The sequence below is a fragment of the Semicossyphus pulcher genome, unplaced genomic scaffold (genome assembly GCF_022749685.1).
Source record: "Semicossyphus pulcher isolate SPU_LCO1_2020_fin unplaced genomic scaffold, fSemPul1.0.p SCAF_4, whole genome shotgun sequence".
In the NCBI taxonomy this organism is placed as follows: Eukaryota; Metazoa; Chordata; class Actinopteri; order Labriformes; family Labridae; genus Semicossyphus; species Semicossyphus pulcher.
In genome coordinates, this window is record NW_027211715.1 from 29,096,337 (window position 1) to 29,121,490 (window position 25,154).

The window sequence follows — 25,154 nt, forward strand, 5'->3', positions numbered from 1 at the left end:
TATATTACAGTTAGAAAGAAATTGTAGTACATAAGCTTTTCAGTTTCAGTACTTTTCTTATACTGCCCAGTGAATATGTACATTATGTTAATTCTGCATCTGCCAGCGGGCCGCTACAATAAGAGTAGACATGATATCAATTCCACTACAGGCGAGATTTGATGTTCTCTGCAATTAGGTGGAAAAAAACATGTGCCTAACATCGGCAAAAAGGGTTGGAATATATCGGCATATCGGATATCGGCAAAAAATCTAGTCCCTTCTGTTTCTTGGGAGCGAGTCATTTGTATCACCATCCCAACACCAAATACAGACCTTTGTTCATTGAGAGATTAATGATGAGGTGTAATTTTGGTCGTAATATTCAGTTATAAAATAATAAGCGGAGTGGATAATGAACAGCGACGAGGACATGAATAGAAAACTAATCATGGAGAAGTCTGTCTCTCCGTTTAATGAGTCCTTACACTCTTATGTGTAATTACATGAAGAGCGCTGCAGCTTCTCTCCTCTCTCTGAAATCCAATTACCTCTCACACACATAATATGCTTTTACAATGCTGAAGACAACCCATTTAACAATCAGACACACAATGCCCTGCTCTTTCACTTTGTTTCCCCCTCTCTTTTCTGGTGATTTATGTAATCCTGGCCTTTCTGCTATCTCCCCCCTCTCAGACGGCTGTAAATATGTCCAGCCAGGACTATAGTGTGGCATTTTTCCTCCCTGGAGCCCTGATATCCCGGGAGCCCCGAGTTAAAGCAGCCTGACAGCGCTCTGCAGGTTTGGCTGAAACAGCTCTTTTACTTGAAGCAGGCTGCCAGATTCTTGTGGTTGATGTGGTGCGAGGATCTCCAGATCGGCTACTGTTAACTGTGCACGCCTTTCACATTGACCTACTTCTCAACATTTATGTAATCCTAAAGCTGATAGGGGGGGAGGGGGTGCAAGAGAGGTGGGCTGTCAAGGCTTGGTTAACCACAGGTATGTTCCAACATACACCACGGATTTGTTTGGATAACGCAAGGACAGGCCACGGAGGGTTTGTTTTCTCTTGGCTGCTACTAAATGAGTTGTTGTCATTTCATGCTCTCGTTCCAGGCTGTGACAGCACCAACACTCGCTGTTCTTCTCCTTTAGGAATGCACCATTTGACCACCGTGACAGCATCACACCAGGCGCCCACCTGTGTGACTTGTACGAGTGCTTTTTGTGTCTTTCGTTTCCTGTAAGAGCGACTACGCTCATCAGATCATCAAGTAGTGATTTCCGATAACAGCAACTTATTTCTCTGTGCATCCTCTTTGTGTACAGTGCGCGTGTGTGCATGTGTGTGCATGTGTGCAATGGAGTGTAAGAGGTGTATTAATGTAACAATAGCCCTGACAGAACCCCATTACAGCTTCTGCAGACTTCCTCCCCTATTGCAGCCGTTTACACAAGCCTTCAGGCGCTCTTCTTAAAGAAGCTCTCAGAGAAAACGCTGCCGTAGCAAACTATGACAAATCTATAATTGAGCCATTTAAACGCACTTACTCCCCTCAGCAAACAAAGGGAATCATCTCTCTGTTTCCTCCATGACGTCAGAGACTTAATACCTGGAAGGTTCAGATAGCCTTATCCCCCCGGAAGATGTATAGCTAATGAGATTTGTGCATTTATTCAAAGTTCCACTCGGTCGATTGCTCTGAAATAGAGTCATTATTCCCATTCAGCTGCTCTTTGAACTTTCCTCTGCATTAGGCCTGTGGTATCTGCTCCGATCATCATCTGTGTCCTGGATGTCCAGCCAGAGCCGAGCGATGACGCACAAGACTCACTGTTCAACCTTGTGCCCACATGTCAGCACAAGCAAGTCGCTTTCGTCTTTGTTTTTGTGCAGAGCCCTTTGAAACAATCGACTGTAACCACTGACAGATTGTTTTTCATGTTTCCGAGATCTTTCCGGTTTTAAATGAGCTTCAGAGCCGAACCAGTAAACATTTGATGATTAACGATGGATCCAATGACAAATGTAATGTGAAAGGGGTTGCTCATACAGAGAATAACAGCTCGACTCTCCAGTTCATCTCGGCTCTGTTGACAGTTAGAGACATTTCCTTCAGGAGTGGGTTGAGACCAAAACACGGCAGAAAGGAGAGTGAGTGCACGACTTCTGTTTTCCAGGTGGCCAGGAACACGACTCCAGATTGTCACTTCTGACTTTCTTTTCTCGTGGCACTCCGAGTCACCGAATGTCATACTAAATGTAAACAGATGATGGGTTTAATGGCGAATATCTTTCTGCCACATCTCTCTCTCTCTGTTGTTTTAGTTCAGTTTTAACCTGAAGCTGCCCTTTTAGTGTTTTGTCCTAGTTGTAAATACCATTTCCATTGGGTTTTTTTAAGAGGAGACAACTGCATATAGTTCAGCTGGCATTGAAGACCTTGTGACGACAGAAGGAATTCCTTACCTAAAGACATACTGATTAGAAAGAAGCTTAGAAATTGTTAGCGGGGGCTCGGCTCACAGCAGGACGTGCTGTATCAGCCCAAGCATCAGAACTCAGATTTTTAACTTGAAACTGCTTTGTTTGAGTCTGCACAGTGGTGCAGTGGTTAGCGCTGTCGCCTCACAGCTAGAAGGTTCCCCGTGCATGCGTGGGTTCTTTCCAGGTGCTCCGGCTTCTGTCTAAAGACATGCTTGTTGGGTTCATGGATGACTATAAAGCTCCTTTCCCACTGGTCAGAAAAAACCCCTAACAGCTGGCTTTTTTGCTTAGTTGGAAAGGTTACAATCGGCATTCAGACCCGGGTCAAATGACTCTGCAGTATACCCGGGTAATTATCGCCTCGGCTTCGGACGGCATTGATGGGTGTTGACACGCTAATCTCCGCCCCTTTCTGGCAAGATGCTATGCTCCGTTAGGAACTTCTGCAACTCCTTGCCATCTCAGCATCTCAGCTACAAATTCCGCACTCGAACATCGTTCCAAATTTGTCGGAGATGAGTTTGATACACAGACTGAATGAGTAATAAAGAACTAACGACCATAACATCTTCACTGTTTAGTAAGCCCCTCTCTGGCACATTTGTCAACGCGCTAATTTCGGTAGGGAAGGGGTATTAGTGTCAGTGATTGGCTAGCAATCAGTCCGGGGTGTTCCCCACCTCTCACCCAATGGCAGCTAGGATAGGCTCCAGCCTTCCCGAGACCCTGAACAGGATAAGCGGTAAAGATAATTGATGGATGGAACTGCTTTGTCCTCTATAATTCTGACTAATGTTACATTCTTAGCTAGCATAAGTCCTTGTCTCTCTAAAGCTGCAGTTGCCTCTGGCAGCTATGGTACATACAAGGTGGCAGCAGAGCGTGCCTTGCTGTGTAGGCTACTGTTTTGAAGCAGAGAAGAAGAGTTGACCGATACTGCAATAATTATCGAACAATATCTAGTAACAGGAAAAATCAAGTAATAAGAAAACAAGAAACTTGTGACAAAATCGATGCTTCACCTTTGTTTAAAGCAGCCGAACTGTTTGCCAATATGTTCTGCTGATTTCATGTAAATTCATAAGCTGCAGCTCGTTCAGATAGCTGTCATCTGAAGAGGTTAACCTCTTGCGTGTGAGGCGCAGAGGAATGCTGCATCCCCATTATGTCGGAGCGTGGGACTCTGTTGCCTGGTGTGGAGAGGCTAGGATGACCTTCAGGAATGCTATTGTTGTGTTCCCGTTCCCTTTCCAAATGCACCGTGCTCTATCAGACTGATGGTCCTTTTTAGCAGAATGCGATATCCACGGGTACCAGGGGCGAGAGAAGGGAGACGGGGTCCATAAAAAGCCCTGAATAAAAGGCTGTTCTCTCTGCTCCGTCTCCCCTGTCCTGTCCTGGAACGGCAGGAATGTGGCAGGCAGACTGACTGGATCTCAGAGTCCTCAGCCCCTAATGAATTTTAAAAGGCCTTTTTCATTCAAAGCAGGGTGCTGGCTAACAGCATGTCGCCTGGCCAAGCACTCAGAGCAAAAAGAGGAGAGAAGAAGAGAGGAGCATAAGTGGGTCGGAGGGAGAGGAGAAGGAAGGTGCTGGCAAAGTAAGTTGGCACCTAGGCAGGCTGCAGTATTGGATGTCCCTTACAGTGAGAGATAATAGGCCACTCTGCATGAGAAGCCACTGTAGGAGCATTCTTGAATTCTCGAAGAGAATAGAGGGAATGTGAGAGACAAAGAAAGAAAGTGAAGGAGGAGAGGAAGAGATAAAGGCCCCGAGAGAAGAGGCAGGAAAAACTAAAGATGGAATTATCTGTCGATTTTTACAAGAAGCCTGAGATGTCCTCAGTTGTTACAGGAAAAGTTTGACATTTAGGAGAAACACTTTTGCTTTCTTGCCTGGAGTTAAATCTAAATATCAATACCAATCTCTTGTCGGTGTTGTAAACATACGTCTGCAGCTTGCAGCTGTAGGCTGAGTTAAGCTCAGCACAGAGACTGTAAAAGGGGAAACTGACAGCCCGGCTGACCTTAACTGACTGATAAATGTAAGAATCTCTCGCCTCTAATTCTTGACAAGTAATCCATGAATGTGCTTGCCAGTTCTTCAAACTATTCCTGAAAAGACCTAAAACACCTTCAGCTCTAATTTGCACTATAACATCCACAAGAAAATAAGGTAAGGAGGTACTGACAGACGTATGACGTATAGGTTTGGGTAGACTGACAATGCCTTCTCAGTCATCATCAGAGCAGAGAGCGTCGGGGCGGCCAGCAGACCATCACCCTCGTCTGCTTGTGTTGCTTATAAGTTTGTGGTTTGTGTTCATGTTGGGACTCTGGTCTTGCTAATGCTTCTGCAGTGTCGACCAACAGTTGGACAACTGAGGAGCAGCAGAACAACAGTTTAATCATTCATCGCAATGTTTTACTCTGGATGTCCTCGTATGCCAATTTGGTCGCCCATCCCTAATATCTGAACCTGATGGCTGTACCCAGTCAACCAAGAGGAAACCGTGGAACATATTTAACGCTTAATCTGCTCCAATTAGCGGTGTAACTGTGTGGAGATGTTCAGAACTTCGCACGCTAATTTTCTTTTATGTAGCAGCTAGAAGATTTTCAGTCTCGTTTACGCTTTTCACTTTAGTTTGTGGCCCATATTTTGATACAGGTAAGGCTGAAGAGGAAAGGAGAGTTAAATGGTAGCACTGACTGTTGTTGCAGAAACAGGGGTTAAGAGGTTCGCTTATAGCTAATATGCAGAGCGAGTGCAAGAGCGTTGATACAGTCTACAGCCAAGGCTTTCCGCTTAAAGGACCTCTAAACTCACGCACATTAGGTCAAGGACCCCATTTGGTCACTATAGAAATATTGCTTTTATTATACAGAAAGTGAATGAAACAATGACCACAAAATAACATGTTCCGTCACTGCAACGAAACTTGCACCTGAACCCACTCAACAATCTCTGAGGGCCCCCAGACCCCACCTTGAGAACCACTGAACGTCATATTCAATGATGCCAAACATGCCACTTCTAACATATCAGAGGTGCCATTCCCTGGATTTTCCAACTCTGCAGGGAGCTTATTTGGGCTGATGTTACCCGGCCATTCAGCTGTGGTCTTGAATGTGTTGACTACATGGGGGTCAAAGGGAAATAGAAGTCGCAGCTTGACATGCCGACACCGAGCACAAAGGGATTTTATAGTTAGCAGAAACCTCTTGAACCTCGAGGTGGATGCGTTGCAGCAGGAAAAAGATGCACTGCTGCCAACTGAGCACAAGTATATAGGTTATCTGCTCCAGTGAATCGTAGTTTCTGCAATAACATGTTTATGGCAGCGTCAAAACGTGCAGCAAACAACATGAAGAATGCACACAGGTGGAGGTGTGATCGTGTCAGCAGGGTTTTCTTGGCATGTGCCAGTAGGCCTTTTGGTGCCAGCTGAGCGTTGTTTAAACACTGCAGCCCGTGGTAACACTGTTGTTGATCACGTGCCTCTCTCTATGGCAACTGTTTAACAGTTTAAAATCAATACTTCCAGCATGAGCAACATTTTGTCCACGAATTACTGCACAGCTCCAGGATTTAAGTGCAGAACGTGAGTGATGCTACTCAGTCCTAATCCCTGTTGGATTGTTTGTGTTTTATATGCAAAATCCTCCGTAGATACAGTATTTTTACTGATCTGTTGGTGCAACACAAAATAAAATCTTTTGGCCCAACAGTCCCCTAAATGCAAACCCATGCATACCTGTTCAATTATTGATGGCACAGGCCCAAAGGTAGCCTGAGGTGCTTCTCAATGGAGCGGATTCTCAGCATCAGCTACAAAAAGATTTTCATAAATGTCTGTTAAGTCTCTATCTATCGCCGAATGAGGTAACACAATGGTGATTGAGCCTATGGCCCACTGATGAAAGCCTTTGCATTTGCGGTATTACAGACTGGGTGTCTGTGGCGACTTTCGTGGAAAAAATCACAAGCGGCGCCCAGTTATTGGCGCGTTCTCCGTCACCCAGCAGTGGTTGGTCTGCCAGAGAGGGTAGGCGGAGCTCAGCGGCTGCTTTTCCGCTCTCTGCAAGTGTTGCGAGTAAACAGTAATCTACTATGGCTGAACAAACAAAGAAAAGATGGATGACTTCAGATACAACTTCAAAAATAAGTGAAAATCCAAAGAAAAAGAAACAAACTCGACGCTCAGATGAAGCAAACAGTCTGAAAAGGAAAGCGACCGTCAGCGAGGAAAATCAAGAGTTACAACCGGAGCCAACCGTGGACGTCACACATGCAGCACTGTCTGGATATATGGGAAGTGTGCTCCTGCAATTACCATTTATCGCCATAAGTGCCGCCAAAGAGAACGAGACTGAGGTCTTCGAGATTACAACTTTAAAATCACAATGTGCCAGAGCCGGCGTACACTTGGTTGCACCATGCAAGTAAACATCTGATTGTGTCACTCTCAGATGTCCCAATTTACATCACAATCAAGCTGAATCAAATGATGTAAAATTTGAAGCATCGCTCAGACTCCTAAGTTAGTATTTGGCAGATTGTATTCAGACTGATTTAAGAAAGCCTGGAAAGCAAAAATCCACATTAACTGTGATATTTGCAAATCATATCAAAGGTTGGAGATGGTTTGAAATACATTTCTAATCTGATTTCTTTCGATGAGCTGCAGTACAAACCCTCTGGGTGCTTCATTATGATTACAAAATGTTGCTTCATTCACAAGGCCTCACTTTGAGCCTCATTAGAAACTGATTTAGGAAAAGAATAGATGATCGTGTCACTCGGCTCTGAAGCCACACGATTTAGGCAACATGTGTTTGTTTATAGAAAGTGATAAATTACAGTGAGTCTGCAATTTATCTTTGTGTGGTCATTGTACGCCTGACCATTCACAAACTGTATACACAAGACCATTACATCACTACACTCCATCTTCTCCTCAGTGCGTCCTGACTTTTGTAGTGGGAAGGCCCCTTTAAAACATTGTGACATGCTTCTTATTCATACAGGTTTTTCTTCAGCTCTTGTTCTTTGTCCTTGGTTTTTGTCCGCGTATCATTTTCCTCGCGTACTAAATCTGTCATCCAACCTCATGAGCCACATTTTTGGGGTCCATGTGGAAAGACAGCCTAATTGATGTTCTCCACCACACACCACAGCAGACCGAGCAGACATCCCGCTACAGTCTATGTATAGGGGCCATTACGCGTTTAAACGGTGGGGGGGCTCTGAACACTCTCCGGGTCACATCACCTACAGTGATGTCAGAGGAAATGCCAAAGAGATGAGGCACCGAGCTGCTTCATTACAGTCCTGCAGATTCCTGGGCAGACGACCGCTGTGATAGTGGAGGCTCCAGAGTGCTACAGACAGAAGAGGAGAGGAAAAAACAGTGGCTGATAAGGATGCTGGAGACTCAGCACAGTGCGGATCATGTGTGTGAGAAAGGTGCTTCTGTCTGGGTGTTAGATATAAGCTTCTGTGTCGTACAAATCTGACCTCGCTGGTTGGCACAGACATACAAGGTCTTCGTTTATACAATATTTGAACCTACTGATGTGAACGAATCAGCGGTTGGTGGGTGGATGGACTTTATTCAACCCGAGCAGTGAAATGTGCTGTTACAGCAGCAGCGGTTTATCCAAGCAAAAAGGAAATATAAATACCCAGTAAATATACACTTAAACTAGAAGATATAAATATATACAGCTCCGGAGAAAAATTAAGAGACCACTTGAAATGTTCCTTAAATCAGCATCTCTCTCTGCATGTCATGGCCTGCCCGATCCAGAGGAAGATGGATGTTCACAAGCCGTCAAACAAAGATGAGCTGCTCAACAGCAATGTGAAAGTCGTCCACCAAGATGCTGGAAGCTGTAGTTAAAAAACAGATTATTACATCAAATATTGATTTCTGAACTCTTCCTGAGTTAAAACATTATTATTCTGTTGTTTAATCATGAACTTGTTTTCTTTGTGTTATTAGACCTGTCGTCATTTTCTGCAAATAAAATACCTAAATGAGAAATGTTGTACACAATAAAACAAAACACAAACCTATAAATATCAGAACCAATGAAGAACTTGTTTTGTGCAGGGGTCTCTTATTCTTTTCCGGAGCTGAATTCAGAGTTCGATCTGAAAGGCTACAACATAAAATAACAATAAAATACTACATAATACTCCGCTAAAAAGCAACAGAAAAAGAGTGTGTAATGGTGTGCTACCAACAGGGTAAAGAACCCTGAGCTAAGCTTTTAGAAGCATCTGATCAAAACTAAGCAGACAAATGTCAAACTTGAGGTAAGAGGTGGAGAAAATGTTGGATCTTTACATTTATGTGGGATTATTTCTCTAAGATTAACCAAGTACATAGCGGTATGTTGTGTTTTTGGCTGTTAAAAGCTGATTTGTCAGCGTTTCAGCACTTATTTGCATATTGTGGAGCCGATTATTTTCCCCTCCTGTGAGTATGACGTGTTGTGCTCTGCCTCTATAGGACACAAAGACACATGGATTATAAAAACATCAACAGCACAAGTTTGATCCCAGCCGTCTGGATTGTTTACGTCCTCAAAAACCCAACCCAACCTTTGAACTACCGCTCGGTTTACATGCAACCTTGCTAAATGAGAAGCAGAGAGTGCCTTGGCTTGCCTTTAGGAGGGATTAACTGCTACCTATACTCAATATGCTGCGTGCTGTTGCTGTCAAGACATTTAAGAAACCCCTGATATAACTGTTAACGTAGCTTCTTGGACGGACGCCTTGTTCTTCCTGGTTAAATGGTGCAGAAAGGTGAGCAGAAGGCCTGCAGTGAAGACAAAACATGGAGGAGGAAAGGTTGATGATTCTGTGTGATTCCGCTGTCTCACCTCTGGAAAGCTGTTGGATAAGTGCCACTGTGCTTGTGAGTCGTGAGGTCATAAGGCCATTTAAAGGAGCAGTCATCCAAACAAACAGCTGTCAAATCCAATAAATAGTGTCATGTTAGGATTTAATATATACACTTCTAACTTAATTCACTTTATAATGTTTAGTTTCTATTATCTAGCCTGCGCTTATGGATATAAATGGACACAACTGTAGGTATAACACAATACAGCTTCCATCAATGACCCAACAGCAGTTGGTGGGAATAGTTTAGTTTAAAGCTAGGTGGACCTCACAGACCACCACCAGTTTTTACCAATGGTCTGGCTGAATACTTGATTCTGATTGGCTGCATTGTTCAGATAACCTGTAAAGGTCAAGTTGAGACTGGCAGTTAACGCGACCTATTTGTACATGAAACTCCTGATGTTGATCTCAGGACAGTAGCATGGCTGGTTAGCTCGCTAACTGCCAAATTATATTAACTGTATGTCAATCATACGCGCTGTTACTGACAGTGGTGTAGTCAGTGTACCCCTTTGGTGCCCCTGCTGTGAAAGTGCCCTCATGGGTGCCCCTGTTTTAGATCAAATATGATAAAGTGCGCTCTGGGTGCCCTTCCAGTGGATAAACGATACATGTTGGAAATGATTTGGCCTCCACCCACTCCTACACCAGAGACAGTGTGCGCTCATGGTATGCCGCTATGGTTAAAAATGTTGTTGTTGTTGTTGTTGTGCATCACACCTTCTGCACACTGGTGCCCCATGGCATACAGCAGGTGCCCCTTTGTTTGCCCCTGCCCCTCAAACAGCCTGAGTACACCATACCGACTTTGAATCTTACAAGCATACTGTTAGCTTTACTTGCTCACTGCTAAGCCAAAGCGTGTTCTTATAGCTACAACCTTTACCTGGTCGTATCTGTAGATTTAATGAACCTAATGACTTGGATTTGTCAGTATTAGTCGAACCCTGAGGCATAACCAGGGAGATACAGCTAGTTAAAATTTATATTTTGCTTGCTAAATGCATGAAAACTGAATTTTTGTCTTATAAAAGTGACCATGGTATAAGCAGGAATGCCCTTTAAGGTGTCTATAATCAGGAATTTATTAACTCTGCAGAAGTATATCGACACCCTGTTGGGAAATATCTCTAAAGTATTTATTTGTGCATGAATTCACGAGTGTGTATGTGTAAGGAGAGGACTTTTGTGTCCATGTGTGCGCATGCAGGCCTCCATTATGTTATCTGGAAAGTGCGTGGCAGTCTACCTGGATGACCTCATGGTTCAGCACAAATGAGCAGAAGCAGAAGCATTGTGTCGGCCAAGAGGCACAGCGAGCAGGCTGAGGTCATAGCGAGATAGGGGCTTGTGGAAACACTGATGCTCTCGCTAACATGACTGGCCTCGGAAAGTACTCCCGCAGAAACCCCAAAACAGGACAGTAAAATCACACTGGGCGGTCAGACAGGAGAGCAGACCAGGAAAAGTTCAGCCGAAAAAAAAGACCTGTTCTTTCCTCAGGTGGTGAGTTCAGCGGAGAGGACATGCAGGAAATATGTGGATTTCCCAAAAGTTTCTATTCAGGGAATGCATTTAATAATATGCTAATGTTTCCTGGTTGCAGCCATCCTTATACTTCCATCCTATAAATATATAACAGAGAGATGACCCAGAGTCTGAGGACAGGAAGAAGACTCTTCATAGTCTGTGTTCTTCAGCGTACCTATTTTCCGCAGCCTCTGCCTTGTAAAAATTTTTACATACTTCCTCCATAATGACATCATTTCATGGCCCATTAGAATGATGTCATCTCAACCTGTTGGAGAGAAAAGCTTTTGTTTCATTGCTCTCGGTCGAAAGGAATCTGGGTAAGCCGAATATTGTTCCTCACAGAAATCCAGTGAAAATCCTCAAACTGATTTTCATCATCCTGTTTACAGTCGTCTGATTAGAACTGGAGCGTAGAAGAATATTCCCGAAGATAGGAAAGGCTGATGGTTTGGAGCGTTTGGTGGCGCAGCTCTCTGTACGTCATGACAGCTCAGGCCCTTGTTTATTATCAGCAGATGTTTTAAATGTATTTCTGTTTGTGTCCCTGCGTCTGTTCCAGGCTGAGGCAATGAAAGGAGCTCTGAAGGATTTGAATATGAACATTGTGGAAATGATGGATGAGAACGCCACGCTGGATGGAGGAGACGTGTTGTTCACAGGTGAGCTATGTCCCCTCAATCACTGTGTTTTGTTCAATACAAAGAACACCATATACCAATCAAACATCAGCCCTGGGCACTGCACGTTATGAATATTAACCATTGTGAACTTTTATTTCAATAGTAGCATAAACTGGCTTTAAAGAGCTCTAACAGGCATTCAATAGATCCAATCCAAGATTCCAGTTAAGAGGAACAAACTGAAAACCAAGTTTCAAAATAAAATGCAGCTTTTCCAACATTTTATAATAATGATTATACAGTTTATTTATATTGTGCTTTTCATGGAATTCAAAGTCACTTTACACAATTAAAAACAACTAACATTTTAAATCCAAACAGTCCCTCCAAGATTTCCTGGACATTTCTTTTATTGTTGCGGCCTAAAATACCTGATTTCGCAGTGGCTTTTTTAGTTGCTATGAGGCTTTTTTTCTCTGTGTAACACCTGACACATTCACTGTGAGTGACTGGGACAAACACTCCAATAGAGCCAGCTATCAGCTGAGTGAGCTGTTTGTGTCCTGACATCACCTCCGGTCAATTTCCACGTCAAGACTCCAAATAAAATGTGTAAAAACGAAATGACAGGAAAGCCAATAGCCATGAAATTCTCATTTTGCAGTACATGCACATTACAAAGCTTTCAATATCAAGGAGAACATCTAAGTGGACAGCTGACAGTCTTCGGCATGTAAACATTGATAAATAATAACAAGAATACACAGAGTGTTGGATTTATTATCATGGATTTACTTTATGTAATATGCAGACACGCAACTTCCTGGAGGGACTGTCTAGAAGTATTTTAATAGAGGCCGACCTAAGACAGCAATACGATTCAGCCTTGCACAACTTTTATTAAAGCTTTTTTTTAACTTATTTAACTTTTTCTTTAGAGGGCACTTTTTAAATCATTTAAAATATACTTAAAGACCCCCTCCAGTTAAAATCACGTGTTTAACCTTGTTAACATCTCCATGTGGTGTTCTTCATGTGACATATCAGGGACAACATGAGCAGGCATCTCCACGGCTGGGCCTGTCTGCTTTTAAACTGCAGTGTACCAAGGACAGGCTGAACAACACGTTTTCAGATTGGCAGGTTTGAGACGTCACAAACCTAAGGAGCCAATCCCGTTAATGGACGGGGTGACGCTATGCATATCATTATGTGTTACCTATGGCAACCACTTTGGTGATGCGCGAGCCAGCTGTAACCGTCATCGTAATTTTTGCAAACTCACTACTGACTACTAACATTAATGTTACTACTACTAATTACTACATTTCAAGCTAGTTAAGTTTAGATAAGTTGGCGCTAAATGATGGCAGAGACGTGTTTTGTTTCGCGAAGGAGAGGGCGGTTGGAAATTTACATAGTGGGCGGGGACTATGCAGATTCAGGGATGTTTAATGAGGGAGAAGGAGGAGATGCCTTGGGAGGATTTTTACAAGGTAATTAAATGTATTTTGCAGAAAAAACATGACTGGAGCTGCTCTTTAAAATAATTTAACTATACCTAAAAAGGGTACAACTTTATTTTGAAGGTAAAGACAGAGAAAAACAAAGCTTAACATCATATGAAGACAGGAAAAGAGAAAATATCTTCATTGAGTATTCAACAGAATCAAAGTCTTAAACCTTAATGGCAGATTTCTAAGTTAATAATAACACTCAGTAAGAACACGTTTGCTGGATCAAACAACAAACTGGTGATTCGTTCTTCTTCCACTTGTAAACTATGACAGAACTGTCCTGTGAGTGGAACCAGGCAAAGGCACTGAGGTCATCGTGGCATAACTCCATGTTTTCCAATTCACAACATGATTGCAAACAAACACGGCTTCCCATGCAGTCATTAAGAAACAAATATTACTTTATAAGCCTAATGCTTTAACCTCTGTCATCATGAATAAGTCTCTGGTTCTCGTGAGTAGCGTGACAAACACCTTGCAGGTGGAGTCCATGTTTTTCCACCTTGCTTCCATGCTCCAGGTCAGTACTGACGTGTTTTGTACCCAGCATTACTGACGTACATGACCTAGATTTTCCCCGTAGGGCCGTAAATAAGCCAAGAAATTCTACAACCGTCGGAAAAAAATATCTTTAAGCGGCAACACAATGTGCATGTGTCTGGTTGGCTTGCAGGAGTCTGTTATGGTCTTATTACAGGACACTTTGTCTTCTTAGCCTCTGACTCATCACTCACTTTATTTCAGCCTCTCAAGACATGTCGTTCGTTATTTCTTACTGAATTCACCGAGACTTCACCAAGGCTTTTTACTGTCCCTTACCTTCATATTAGGTCTTATATATTAGTATGTGCGTACCGAGGCTGTAATTGTAAACAGTAAACCTCAGACAGCAGTAAAGTAGAAGACTATGAGCATCTGAATTTGTGCTCACAGAGAGTTCACTCAGTGAGAGAACCATCGTGTGACTGCAGGTACGTGTGTGTGTGTGTGTTTTGGGCTCCTCCACACAAACATTCCTCTGTGCGACCTCGATGACCCGCTGCCTCGGCGCACCAAGCGGAATTTCCCTCGAAAATATAACCTTTAGCGAAAACATTGTACGCCACAGAGGATGGTCAAATCAAAGGCTCTTATTTTTCTGGCGTGCGCTAATAAAGCTGACGATGGCCGAGAATCAAGAGCACAGCGGTCTTTATTAGATCTTCTGTACATTCTGTTACAGTCGTGCGGTGAGTTAGAATGTGGGTCAGTGTCTTCTTTACACTGAGCAGGCCACTAGAAGAAAAAAGCATAGTACACTTAATTGGGTTTCTAGACACTGGCTTTGAGCTGTCGCTCCTTCCAGCTGAAATCGGTTTCACATGGCAGGGCTAGAAACATTTCCTGTTGGCAGCGCCGTGGCTAACGGCTCATTTTGTCGAGGCTCAGCAGCAACATTAGGAGCCCGTCGCTGAGCTCAGCGTGCTGCTGCAGCTCGCCAGGCGTTCAGGGCTCTGTCTGTTTGTGCCCAAACAAACTGACAGCTACCTTTCTAACAAGCGTTCATATAGCAGTGTTTGGCTGCTAATGCTCCACTGTCACCATAACCTTTGACAGATCTTAGAAGTATATTAAATTAAAACTTATAGAGCAACTTGCAGGTTGGTTCAACGAAATATATGAATGAATACACTACGGTGGCTTCTGGAGTCATTTTTTGTATGTTTTTTTATATTTCGTATCAAAACAGACAACCGGATGTGACGACACAGAAGGGAGTCCCACCGATTAACGCGGGTTTAACATTAATAAATATGGATCTAAGTGCCGGTCTTGTCATTGAAGATGAAGAAATGTTTAATTAATATGCACACGACGGACCACAGGCTTATAATGATGAGCCCGTTAGGCGTCAGAGAGACCAGGAACAGGCCAGGATGAGGAGAACAGGAGGGACAGTGAGCTGTAGTGCAACGAGAACCAGTGGAGAACTGGGCAGGTGTCGTGATGAGTGACCGGCGTTAGCTAGCGATATCTAACGCTGTACTCACATCACAACACTGTAAAGTTTATCACATACCAAAGGCTCTAACAAATCATCAGTAGTAGCAAGCGGGAGCATTAAATAAAGTAGTAAATCCGTACTACATTTTACGGAGCCACAGCGGTGTGTGAGAGAGAGAGCGATGGCAGTTTCCTGATGCTTTGTTTGATTGGTGCTCGTGTGTCCCGTCTCTTCACCTGCACAAAAAGCACCAGGGCATGAAAGCTAGCTGCGTTCCTCTTCCTGTCAGGTGAACGTTGGGCTCGATGTCCCGTCAAGCTAGAATTTTTGCAACTGGCACAAACGCAAAAATGAAACATCATAAGAGCTGGTGAAATGCGATGTTAGACTACCGAAATAATATCTACACAGTATGATACGACCGCTCAGACTCACGACCTACTACTTCTGCACGGACACGGCGAGTCCCTCTTGTGACGTAAAATGACGCCATGTTGGAAAAGAAGCCGTTTTTAACAGCTTTACTGAAAACGGCCACTCTTTCCTCTAAATGTGTAAATAATAACAAATCAAGGATTAACCTTTTCCACAGCCATTTTCAGACAAGATTGACTATTAAAGTCGTAAAAATTTTACCTGCAAGTTGATCTTTAACTGAGTTAAATTGTACTGACATTTGTTTGCAACATTTCATGGGCGTCTGATTTCGTCTTCAGGTCGAGAGTTCTTTGTGGGCCTTTCCAAACGGACCAATCAGAGAGGAGCAGAGATCCTAGCAGATGCCTTTAAGGTGAGTTTAAGTGGTGCAGCACATGAGTTTGTTAATCAGAATGAAAACATAAAAATGTTGAATCTGTGTGTTTTTCTTGGCACTGAAATTTCAACAGAAAAACTCTGCTCTGTGTTTACACATCCAGCCACCACTCTGCTTTTTAGTCTCTTTTCTGCTCTGTAAACACAAGCCGGCTGTGAGCGATCGGACATCACCAACAGGAAAGAAGGAGATAAATATGTTATCAATCATAAAAGCTTTGTGGCTGCATCATCACTTCATTCATCCTGCTTTTTTCATCCTGTTACACCTCCCTTTCTCTCTAATTCCATTTCCCCCTGCATCCATCTCTGACTCCCGCTGCCCCCCCCTTTCTGTCTATTATATCTTCCCTCCATTCATCCTCCTCTGCCTCCATTTCGTCCCTGCTTTTACTTTGCTGGGCAGTGGATGCTCAACTTTCAGTCTGTTCCAAGGTCACACAGTTCGTGTGGACTGTACTGTACGATACAAATAAACAAGAACTGTTGCTATGATGGTGTTGCTAAAGGAAGAAACCCTTTGATATGTCCTCTTAGCTGTCTTTATACAGACTAATAATGACAACAAAAAGCAAAGTAGCTAGGTGACAAAAAGGGATTTTACCTGATGAGTTGATTTAGTGCGCATGCGCCGACAGCACTGGGTACAACATGGGAAGCCATGTACACGATATACTTGGCGTTCAAATGGTTGTGTCCGCTGCAGCAGCTGCAAAGACGTAACCAACAGAATCCTCAGATATATTGTTAATATGTAATATAAAAGAAATGATTGGAATAAGATTATAATACATTATACAATAGTTAGCTCCGACCAAGTAATCTGATTAGATAACAGATTCCATGAGTGGTGACTTTTCACTCTGTGTATCACTCCGCCTCAGCCAGGTGTTCTGAATACTGTTACTTAACATTACAGCAGGCCGTGTTTGTCTACATTGAACAAGCTGGTACCCCTGAATCACACAGCAGACTCTTACCTCGTTGATGATAAGTTCGAACAAACAGATAAATGTGGAACCAAAATTCTGATTATTATTACTTTTTACTACTATTTGCTGCTTGTGTACGTGTTTATTTAAAAGCAATATCACACTGGAGGTGATGATATCACAGCCTCAAGTGTGATGTTGCTTAATTTTACCATCCACTGAAAATGAAAATCCACAGCCTTTGCCATTACTGAAACTTTAGTAATCACACCAAAACTCTTGAAGGGCCCATATCTTTTAAATGGATTTTCTAATATTTCATGTTTATTGTTCACAGTGAAAAAGTGAAAACTGCATAATTCCGTGTTTTTCCAGAATGACATTTTTAAAAAGGTTGCCTCTGAAATGTGCCGTTCAGAACAGCTGCAGGTTTCTACGTAGAACCTTGCTTTCGCTGAAATCGACCAATCGTCATTCACCGTCATTCACCTCAGGCTGCCTTCTTGCACTCGCTTGTAATCAAGTCGTGAAAATTTCAACTTACCATTCTGATACCTCCTGGCGATTCTGGCTCGTACATATAAGGCCGAATAACCGATCCTAGAGCAGCCATGTTTTCTACAACTTTGGAGTGACAGTGCGGCATGTTCACACGTTACTCCAAATACCGTCTAAGGTCTGACCTTTGAATGGCAAAACGACTTGTTTGTTTCAGGAGGAAGGAGAGGCTCCGAAAAATAATTAAATTAAAATACAATTTTTAAAACGAAACAAACTTGATTGCTAAAATACGTCCCCTTTAAAAGAAAATGTACTCTGACAAGGTTGTGATTTCCACAACAAGGGGGGGTAGTTCGTACGGACTCTTCTCGTGAACACCATCTGAAGGCCTCATTAACACCACTGAACTGTATCATTCAGAAATTATTGATTAATGCAGCTTCAAAGAGTCTCAAAGGCGATCAGTGGTCCGTGCCCAAGTCCGGGCCTCATCTGGCTTTGTGTCATTTTTAATCAGCTATTGATTTAAACCTCTTCCCAACCAGTGCACGGTGATTAAACCAGCAGTTAATGACACTGATTTAGAAGGTGATTTGGTCGGGGGAAACACAAGCAAGTTTTTCACCCTGTGGTATTGTCAGTGTATTAAATTAGCCTTTAAATCTTTGCAGAAAGTTGAAAATATGTTTCTCAATCTGAATCAGGGCTTAAAAATGCAGAAGAAGATTGATTGCCAGCCTTATCCGTAAGAATACAAGCCTGGTGTATTTTCAATCCTTGCTGATGTCAATAATTTTGTATTTTAAGTGGTTTCATTGTATTTTTTTTTGGGTCACTTCTGTGCGCTGTGGTCTGCAGCTTCAACAATCCTCCCTCACAAATGACGCACACGTTGGAAGGAATGAATCCACCAAACACTGAAACAACAGACTCAGGCGAACTGTGAGGATTTAGGCATGCAGCCCACAAACAGGGTCGCAGAGTGGGTCACAAACACAGACTGATTCTATCTTTCATGTTTGCTGTTTATGTAATGTGAGGAAGTTTCACGCCGCACGTTCGCGTGTGTGTGTAGCTCTTTGGATTTGCTCTGAGAGAGCATATCAAAAGAGAAGTTCAGAGGTGCATGAAGAGTTCAGCACATTACGGTAACCTGAAAGGCCTTATTGTGCTGCTCCCATCCTCCATCTGTGTCTCCTCATTCTGGATTCCTCTGTGTTTTCTGTTATCTTTGATACGACAGGACTTAATGATGCGTCTCTGGGAAACGACACTAGGAAAAATCACTTGTGCGTCCATTATAGTTTTTTCCGTTTTTTATCAGATTGATCCCTCTTATCGCTGTTGTTCTTTCCTTTCATTATCAAATTAAGGACTATTTTGTTGCCAGGTTTGTTTATCACTCGACAAATGTGTACAGATGTCGAAGCCCTTTCCTCTACGGTCTTTGCAGAGGTCAGAACAGATGGTGCTGTTGATTGAGTACGTTTGCGCGGGTTGTAGAGGACGTTTCAGGTCAGGACGTGGCGATGTATCAGCCTCGTAGTGCGGATGAAAGCGGCTCTGTCTCGCCTTTAAGCCCCTCAAGGATTCATCTTGATAAGGAGAAAAAGTATGACTTGCTTTTCTAATTTTACACTGAAAATAACTTCCTGTTTGTGGATAAGGATGGAAGAAAGTTCAGATTACATAATTCCCAGTCGTCCTTTTGTATCCACTCAACGAGCGCCAAGGAGAGAGTTCAGGAAAAAATCAAGGATGTTGTAATTTACATTTTTGCATGATGACCTGCCAAGTGCTTTTCTGTTCTGCTATTCAGTCACTTTTTCATGGAATCATGGCACTTAAATTGAGCTAATGGTGCCGTATAAATGTTGACCTTTAAGTGTTAACATATACTTGAACCGACAAAGTCACAATGGAGTTAAACGATGGAAAATGTACACAATAAGTCTTCATTTTTTTAAAGCTCGGAGCTATAAAAACACACTCAATACATATTATGTGATTAAGAAAACACATGGATGTCAGATGGAAGTTATTTTTTCGGGCCCCAATCAGAATTTATGCGGTCATATAAAAGTTTTCACATAGAATCAGGACGGAGAGCTCTTGGAAAATGAGCTTAAAGTCTCATATCCTATCATAAGTCAAATTGCAGCTCCGTATCATTTCCAGGTTTACAAATCTCTGTAGAACGCAGCTCTGGTTTATGTAATCCTCCGAAGGCTTACAGTGTGTCTAACTGTCACAAACTGTGTATCGAGTGCTCAATCAATCAACTCAAAGTGGGAAATTCTACCAGTCCAGTTAATCAAATCAAAACAGAGTCGGTGGTAAGACGATGTTGTTTCAGCAGAGCACGCTGCGCCATAACTCTTCAAATATGGAGTTTATTCGTGCAAGGGTTTCAGCTGGCATTTTAATGAAGGGGTCAGTGCAGAGTCAGCTGTGGAAGGCTTAAAATATGATGACAGAACCATACACACTACTGTAGAGATGATCCTATGTTGCATCAATATAAACACACATCAGTCCATATGGATGCTGAATGCTGCTTTAATCCGTAGACAGAAAAGAGTTTAGTGATTTAAAGATATAACCTCGAAGATTTTCATTTAAATAAATGTCTGTTAAGTCTCTATCTATCGCCGAATGAGGTAACACAGTGGTGATTGAGCCTATGGCCCACTGATGAAAGCCTTTGCATTTGCAGTATTACAGACTGGGTGTCTGGTGCGACTTCACAAAAAATCACAACCAGCGCCCAGTTAGTGACGCGTTTTCCATCAGCCAGCAGTGGATGGTCTGTCAGAGAGGGTAGGCGGAGCTACGCGTCTGCTTTTCCACTCTCTGCGAGTGTTGCGAGTAAACAGTAATCTACTACGGCTGAACTAACAAAGAAAAGATGGATGACTACAGATACAACTTCAAAAATAAGTGAAAATCCAAAGAAAAAGAAACAAATTCGACGCCGTTTGTCTCCATCCTGCGTCTCCCTCTATCCCACTTTTTGGCCCATCCAGTCGAGGCAGACGGCTCTTCAACATGAGCCTGGTTCTGCCTGTTTTTTTTCCTTGCCAAAGTTGCCAAATGTTGCCAAGCGCTGCTCATGGTGGATTCATGTTGGGTCTCTCTCTCAATAATATAACAGAGAGTACGGTCTGGACCTGCTCTTTCTGTAAAGTGTCTTGTGATAACTTTGGTTATGATTTGGCGCTATACCAATAAAATTTGATTTGATTGGTTAATTAGGGATTGGCTGGTAGAGCTGATCTCTTCGGTTAAAGGCACTTCCTTATTTGCTTAAATACAGTCTATGGTTATAATGCAGGTGCAAAATGTCTTACTGTTGTCTCTAAGTGATTCCCATTCCTAACAGTTTGACCCTAAGGAGCTGTTGCAATTATTGAAACCATGTTTTATCACCTGTCCTATCTTCATGAATCCCATCAGGCGCTCATCAGTGTTCTCTGTGTTTTACAGGACTACGCCGTGTCCACCGTGCCCGTCATGCAGGGCCTGCACCTGAAAAGCTTCTGCAGTATGGGGGGACCGGGCCTCATTGTCATCGGCTCCAGCGAACCAGCGCAGAAAGCCCTCAAAGTACGGAGTTTGTGCATGTGTGCTTGTTTTGCATGTGCAGTAAAAGCATCATCCCACTGCTGTGCTTCCAGCTGTAGACATGGATACCGCTGAACCAATGTAGCGGCATTGTTTGTTTAACTATGACGCACATTGACGCAGCTGATTCTCTTTCTTCTTAATTCTCCGCTTGACTCCTGGCTCTGTGTTGGTATGAACAGCCCTGTCCTTTTTTTTTTTTCTCTGCCGCTCTGCAAAGTATTCAGCAAGAAAAACACTACAAGACAGGACATCACACGTGTTGATTCAGCGCAGGCTCCCTCTCTCCTACAGCTGGATTGCTGCTCCCCACTGCAAGCACATCCAAACCACCTGCCACCTTAATCCTTCCTCATTAATTCATATTCTCAGTTAATCTGAGGGGATCGCCCCTGGCGCTCACACTCCAGCTTCAATTACAAAGGTATTGTCCTGCCATTAAACAGCTTTAGCTCGTTACTGCGTAAAAGGATTCAGTATTGATCGAGCTCCATCGCAACGCAATAATAAACCCGGGGGATGCCGAGTGGCTCGACATGAAGAAGAGGCAGCTCACACCCTGACAGAGACAGATTTTCACAAAGGGAGAGATAAATCTCAGCCCATCCCTCTGATGGAATTATCCCTAAAAGGCCCAAACAACCACACGTGCGGCTGTGTGTGAACCTTTTCTTAAGGCACACATGAGTGAAATGCAGTGGAATATGTAATGTTACTAATTACATAAGTATGAAGACTTGCACACAAGCAAAAACACCCTTGGCCTTGACAGATCCTCACTTGGCCGGGCTTTTCACGCACCTCCTAGTGTGATATCTCCCCCTGCTGGCCCGAACCTCCACAAGGTTACTTTAAGTGAAGTAAGAGTCAGTGTATCTCGGGGGCAATTAAAACCAGACCATCTGACAGCACGTCCTAATGAAGCAGCATACTTGACAGCTGCACAAGGTCAGACTTGTTGCTTTTTTTTAAGCTTGTTTGCATCCCTGAAGTCTGCACATGAACTGAAGAATCTTATGAATAAACACATGTGCTAATTGATTTTATATTCCAGCATCGACTCATTAAGATTCCTGCCTGTTTGATCACCCCGGTAATTAGCTACTGGAGCGAGGAGTGGCCGTTAGCGAGGCTTAATGACAGGCTGCTCGCTATCTAATTACAGCTTACGTCACCCTCTCCTGCTGCAATTAGCTCCTGTTTTAAAGGACTTTTAACGACCCCGTATTTGTAATTAGGTAATGTTCTCTTTGTGGGGGGACTGAGATCTCGTGAATGCTGTTTTTAATGAATTCAAAGTGCTTGTTTTGGATGTGGATGCAGCTCTCACAGCATTAAGGCTCCTTGTCTGTGCACCCTTGGACTCAGACACTTCGTACAAATTAAACTTGGAGCCCGACTAATTCACTTTGTCTTTAGGGAGCTAGATTCTGCTGAAAAAGAGGGGAGGACCTGACCCGCTTCCCCCGCAGCTCGGCTCTGTTGTCTTCTGGGATTTCTCTAAATAGATTTCGCACACAGTAATCCTCAGTGCTCAGAAGGTGTATATGTGTAGTCTCCTGTCTGTGTTTAGCTCACCCGAGGATGAGGATACCCGTTGACCGGATGGATTTCGTCATCCATCTGCCGCTTGTCATTGCCAAGCTTCACTCATGAAGTAATCTTACAGAAATACTGCCTCTGTCAGAGGCAGCAGCACCCACTCCCTGTTCTCACACACACACCTCCCTCCCTGTAGCAGAGCCACAGGGAAGGCTGCAGCTCACCAGGCCCCTGTTACTCAGCCCTGTTTGGTTCATGAGGTCATTTCTCTCTGCTGGTCAGGGTTTGATCTTCACCTCAAGGATGTGTGCACACCATAAAGTGTATAAATAGCGGAGGAAGCCGCTGTGACGTCACCCATTGGTTTGTCAACTGCCTTTTTTGGCCTCAAGTTTGGCAGTTTGGTAACACCAAATTGAATTAGCCACGGGCACAGAATGTTTGCATGATTTTGTTTCCCACAGAACGGGGTTCTATTTGTGGAGGCTGCTGACCACTGTTGTTTATTTATTAGACTAAAGAAGCTAAGAGAGCTTGTCGAGGCCTTGCTGCTCGCTCACACACATCCCAGGTGAGGGAGCGAGTGCCGGGTGGACAACATCAAACTTGGTAGCTTATATAACTTGAAACAACCCGTCTTCTCACCACTGCTGCCTGTGAGGAAAAGCAGAGAAGTCTCCTGACTCGCTTGGACTCGGCTGCCACAAATAAATCAATGTTTAACCAACGCTGAACAAGCTAACAAGCCAGGTAAAGTAATACAGTACAGGTGATCTTGGAAACACATCAGCTATCCTCTGAAGATGATTCAGCCTCTGGGAGCAACAGTCAATATTTCAGGGCTTCTGGTGTAGCCAGCAGGTTGTCGAACAAGGATCAGGAAGATCCAGTCCAGACTTCCCTTTGCTATGTTCTGGTCATTGTTTACAACCTGGCTAGCAACTTCCGACTTGAGAATTGAGTTGGAGTTGAGGGACGACATCTACAACCGATTGTTAAAGTCAGTCGATGATAGCCAATAGATTCAGGGATCGCACTTTGGCCAAATCAAGCACTACTTTCCTGCATACAACCAACACATGTTCAAATGTTAGGAGTCAATACTAAAGGGACAACAGATGCGGGGTCACACCCTGTACTGATCACTAGTCAATCGCAGGGCTGACACACAGAGACAGACGACCTTTCACGCACACATTCACACCTACAGGCAATTTAGAGTCACCAATGAACCTGACGAGCACATCTTTAATGATTATCTTTCTGTTTTCCGTTTAAAAAATAGACTGTTACACTCAGAGTGCGAGCTGTGTCCATAGCAATGGTTTACTCAGCTAGCTGTTACTACTCGCATTAAAATGATACTTTTCCTCTGATGGTCAAGTAAGACACGGTGAACGGGACCAGAGGAACCAGCGCAGCCCCTGATTGAGATTTTCTGTCTCGTCACTGTCAGAGTCTGTTGACATTTTCTTTTCCATTCACCGTCTTTAAACGCCTCCGTATCCCTTACTGTGTTCTGTTTAATGTTTACCTCATGTGCCGTCTTCAGTTTTGTAGATCTCTCTGTCGTAGCCTTCAGTTTTTGCGTCTTTCTTGCTTTCTCAGCGATGTTTTCGTCTCTTCTTTTTTTCTCTCTCTAAACAAACAGACGCCAAATTTCTTTCGGCAGATTGATATGATCACATTTAGTCGTCCAGATTGTGTGATTAGAGCCGAATCCCTAGCAACAGTCTGTTATCAAGAAATAACAGACCTCGGAATGCCATCATTAACCAATCAGAAGTATTTACAGCCGTGTATACGGATATCTATTAGACAGATTATATATCAGGATAAGGGCCGTATATTGCATTTGCCCATCTACCAGTTGTATTATGAAGCCCATGAATCAGCTGTCTAATAGCCTCTGACAGCTGAATGTAAACATATTATTATATATTTAAGTATAGGGTGTTGTTGCCTTGTTAATGCATACGTTAATGAGAAAAACATTACACATGTGAAATGCTTCAGGGCACTCTAAACTGTCTTTGTGTCAGTGTTATTAGAGATGTTCAGCACCCTCCCCTCCCCTTCATCCTGCTCATTTTCCATTGGACGCCCGAGGGTGCGGCAATAAAGACGAGTGAAAAGTGTGTCATGGAGCAATAACACAAACATTTACTGTACATCAACAGGAAGCAATTTCACTCTCGTTTCCCCTCCAGATCTCGGAGCAGCCTCCAGTAGGATTTGTCGTCTCCGCGCTGCTGTTGTTCATCAGTGAAAAGAAAGACTGAAAAAGTTTTAAAGGCTTCCCGGCGAGGATTACTGCAATGAGCATTGTAAATATTCATACCAGGAGCCAAAGCACAGATTATGCTGATGACCACTGTGGACGGCCTCAGGTCCAGTAAATAGTCTGTGTTTTTCTGTAAACTGGTTAAGATTGTCATCATACTGGGGGGGTTTTATTACCTTCCAGTAAATAATAAGTTTTAGCAGCTCTGACAGAACACATTCTGCTGCACAGTTAACACTCATTGGATTAACTGGACCTCTGCTGCTGTGCAGAAGTCAGCTCCTGATCTGCTGTAGCTTTGTGCCTGGTCGAGGGCCAGGATGATGACTGTGTAGAGGACTCAAAGAACTTAAGGAAGTTGCACAAACTTGAGGCATAATGATTACATAATTCAGAAAAAAATATGTTA

The 25,154-nt window shown here is 43.2% G+C and overlaps 1 protein-coding gene across 1 annotated transcript in view; it reads left to right on the forward strand.

Moving 5' to 3' along the window:
* The window catches only part of ddah1 (dimethylarginine dimethylaminohydrolase 1), an 87,450-nt gene that overhangs the window by 51,714 nt on the left and 10,582 nt on the right, over positions 1 to 25,154 (forward strand). The window contains exons 2-4 of the mRNA XM_069680118.1: positions 11,488 to 11,587; positions 15,766 to 15,839; positions 20,782 to 20,901. Coding sequence (XP_069536219.1) covers positions 11,488 to 11,587; positions 15,766 to 15,839; positions 20,782 to 20,901 — 294 coding nt within the window. The remainder of the gene's footprint in view (positions 1 to 11,487; positions 11,588 to 15,765; positions 15,840 to 20,781; positions 20,902 to 25,154) is intronic.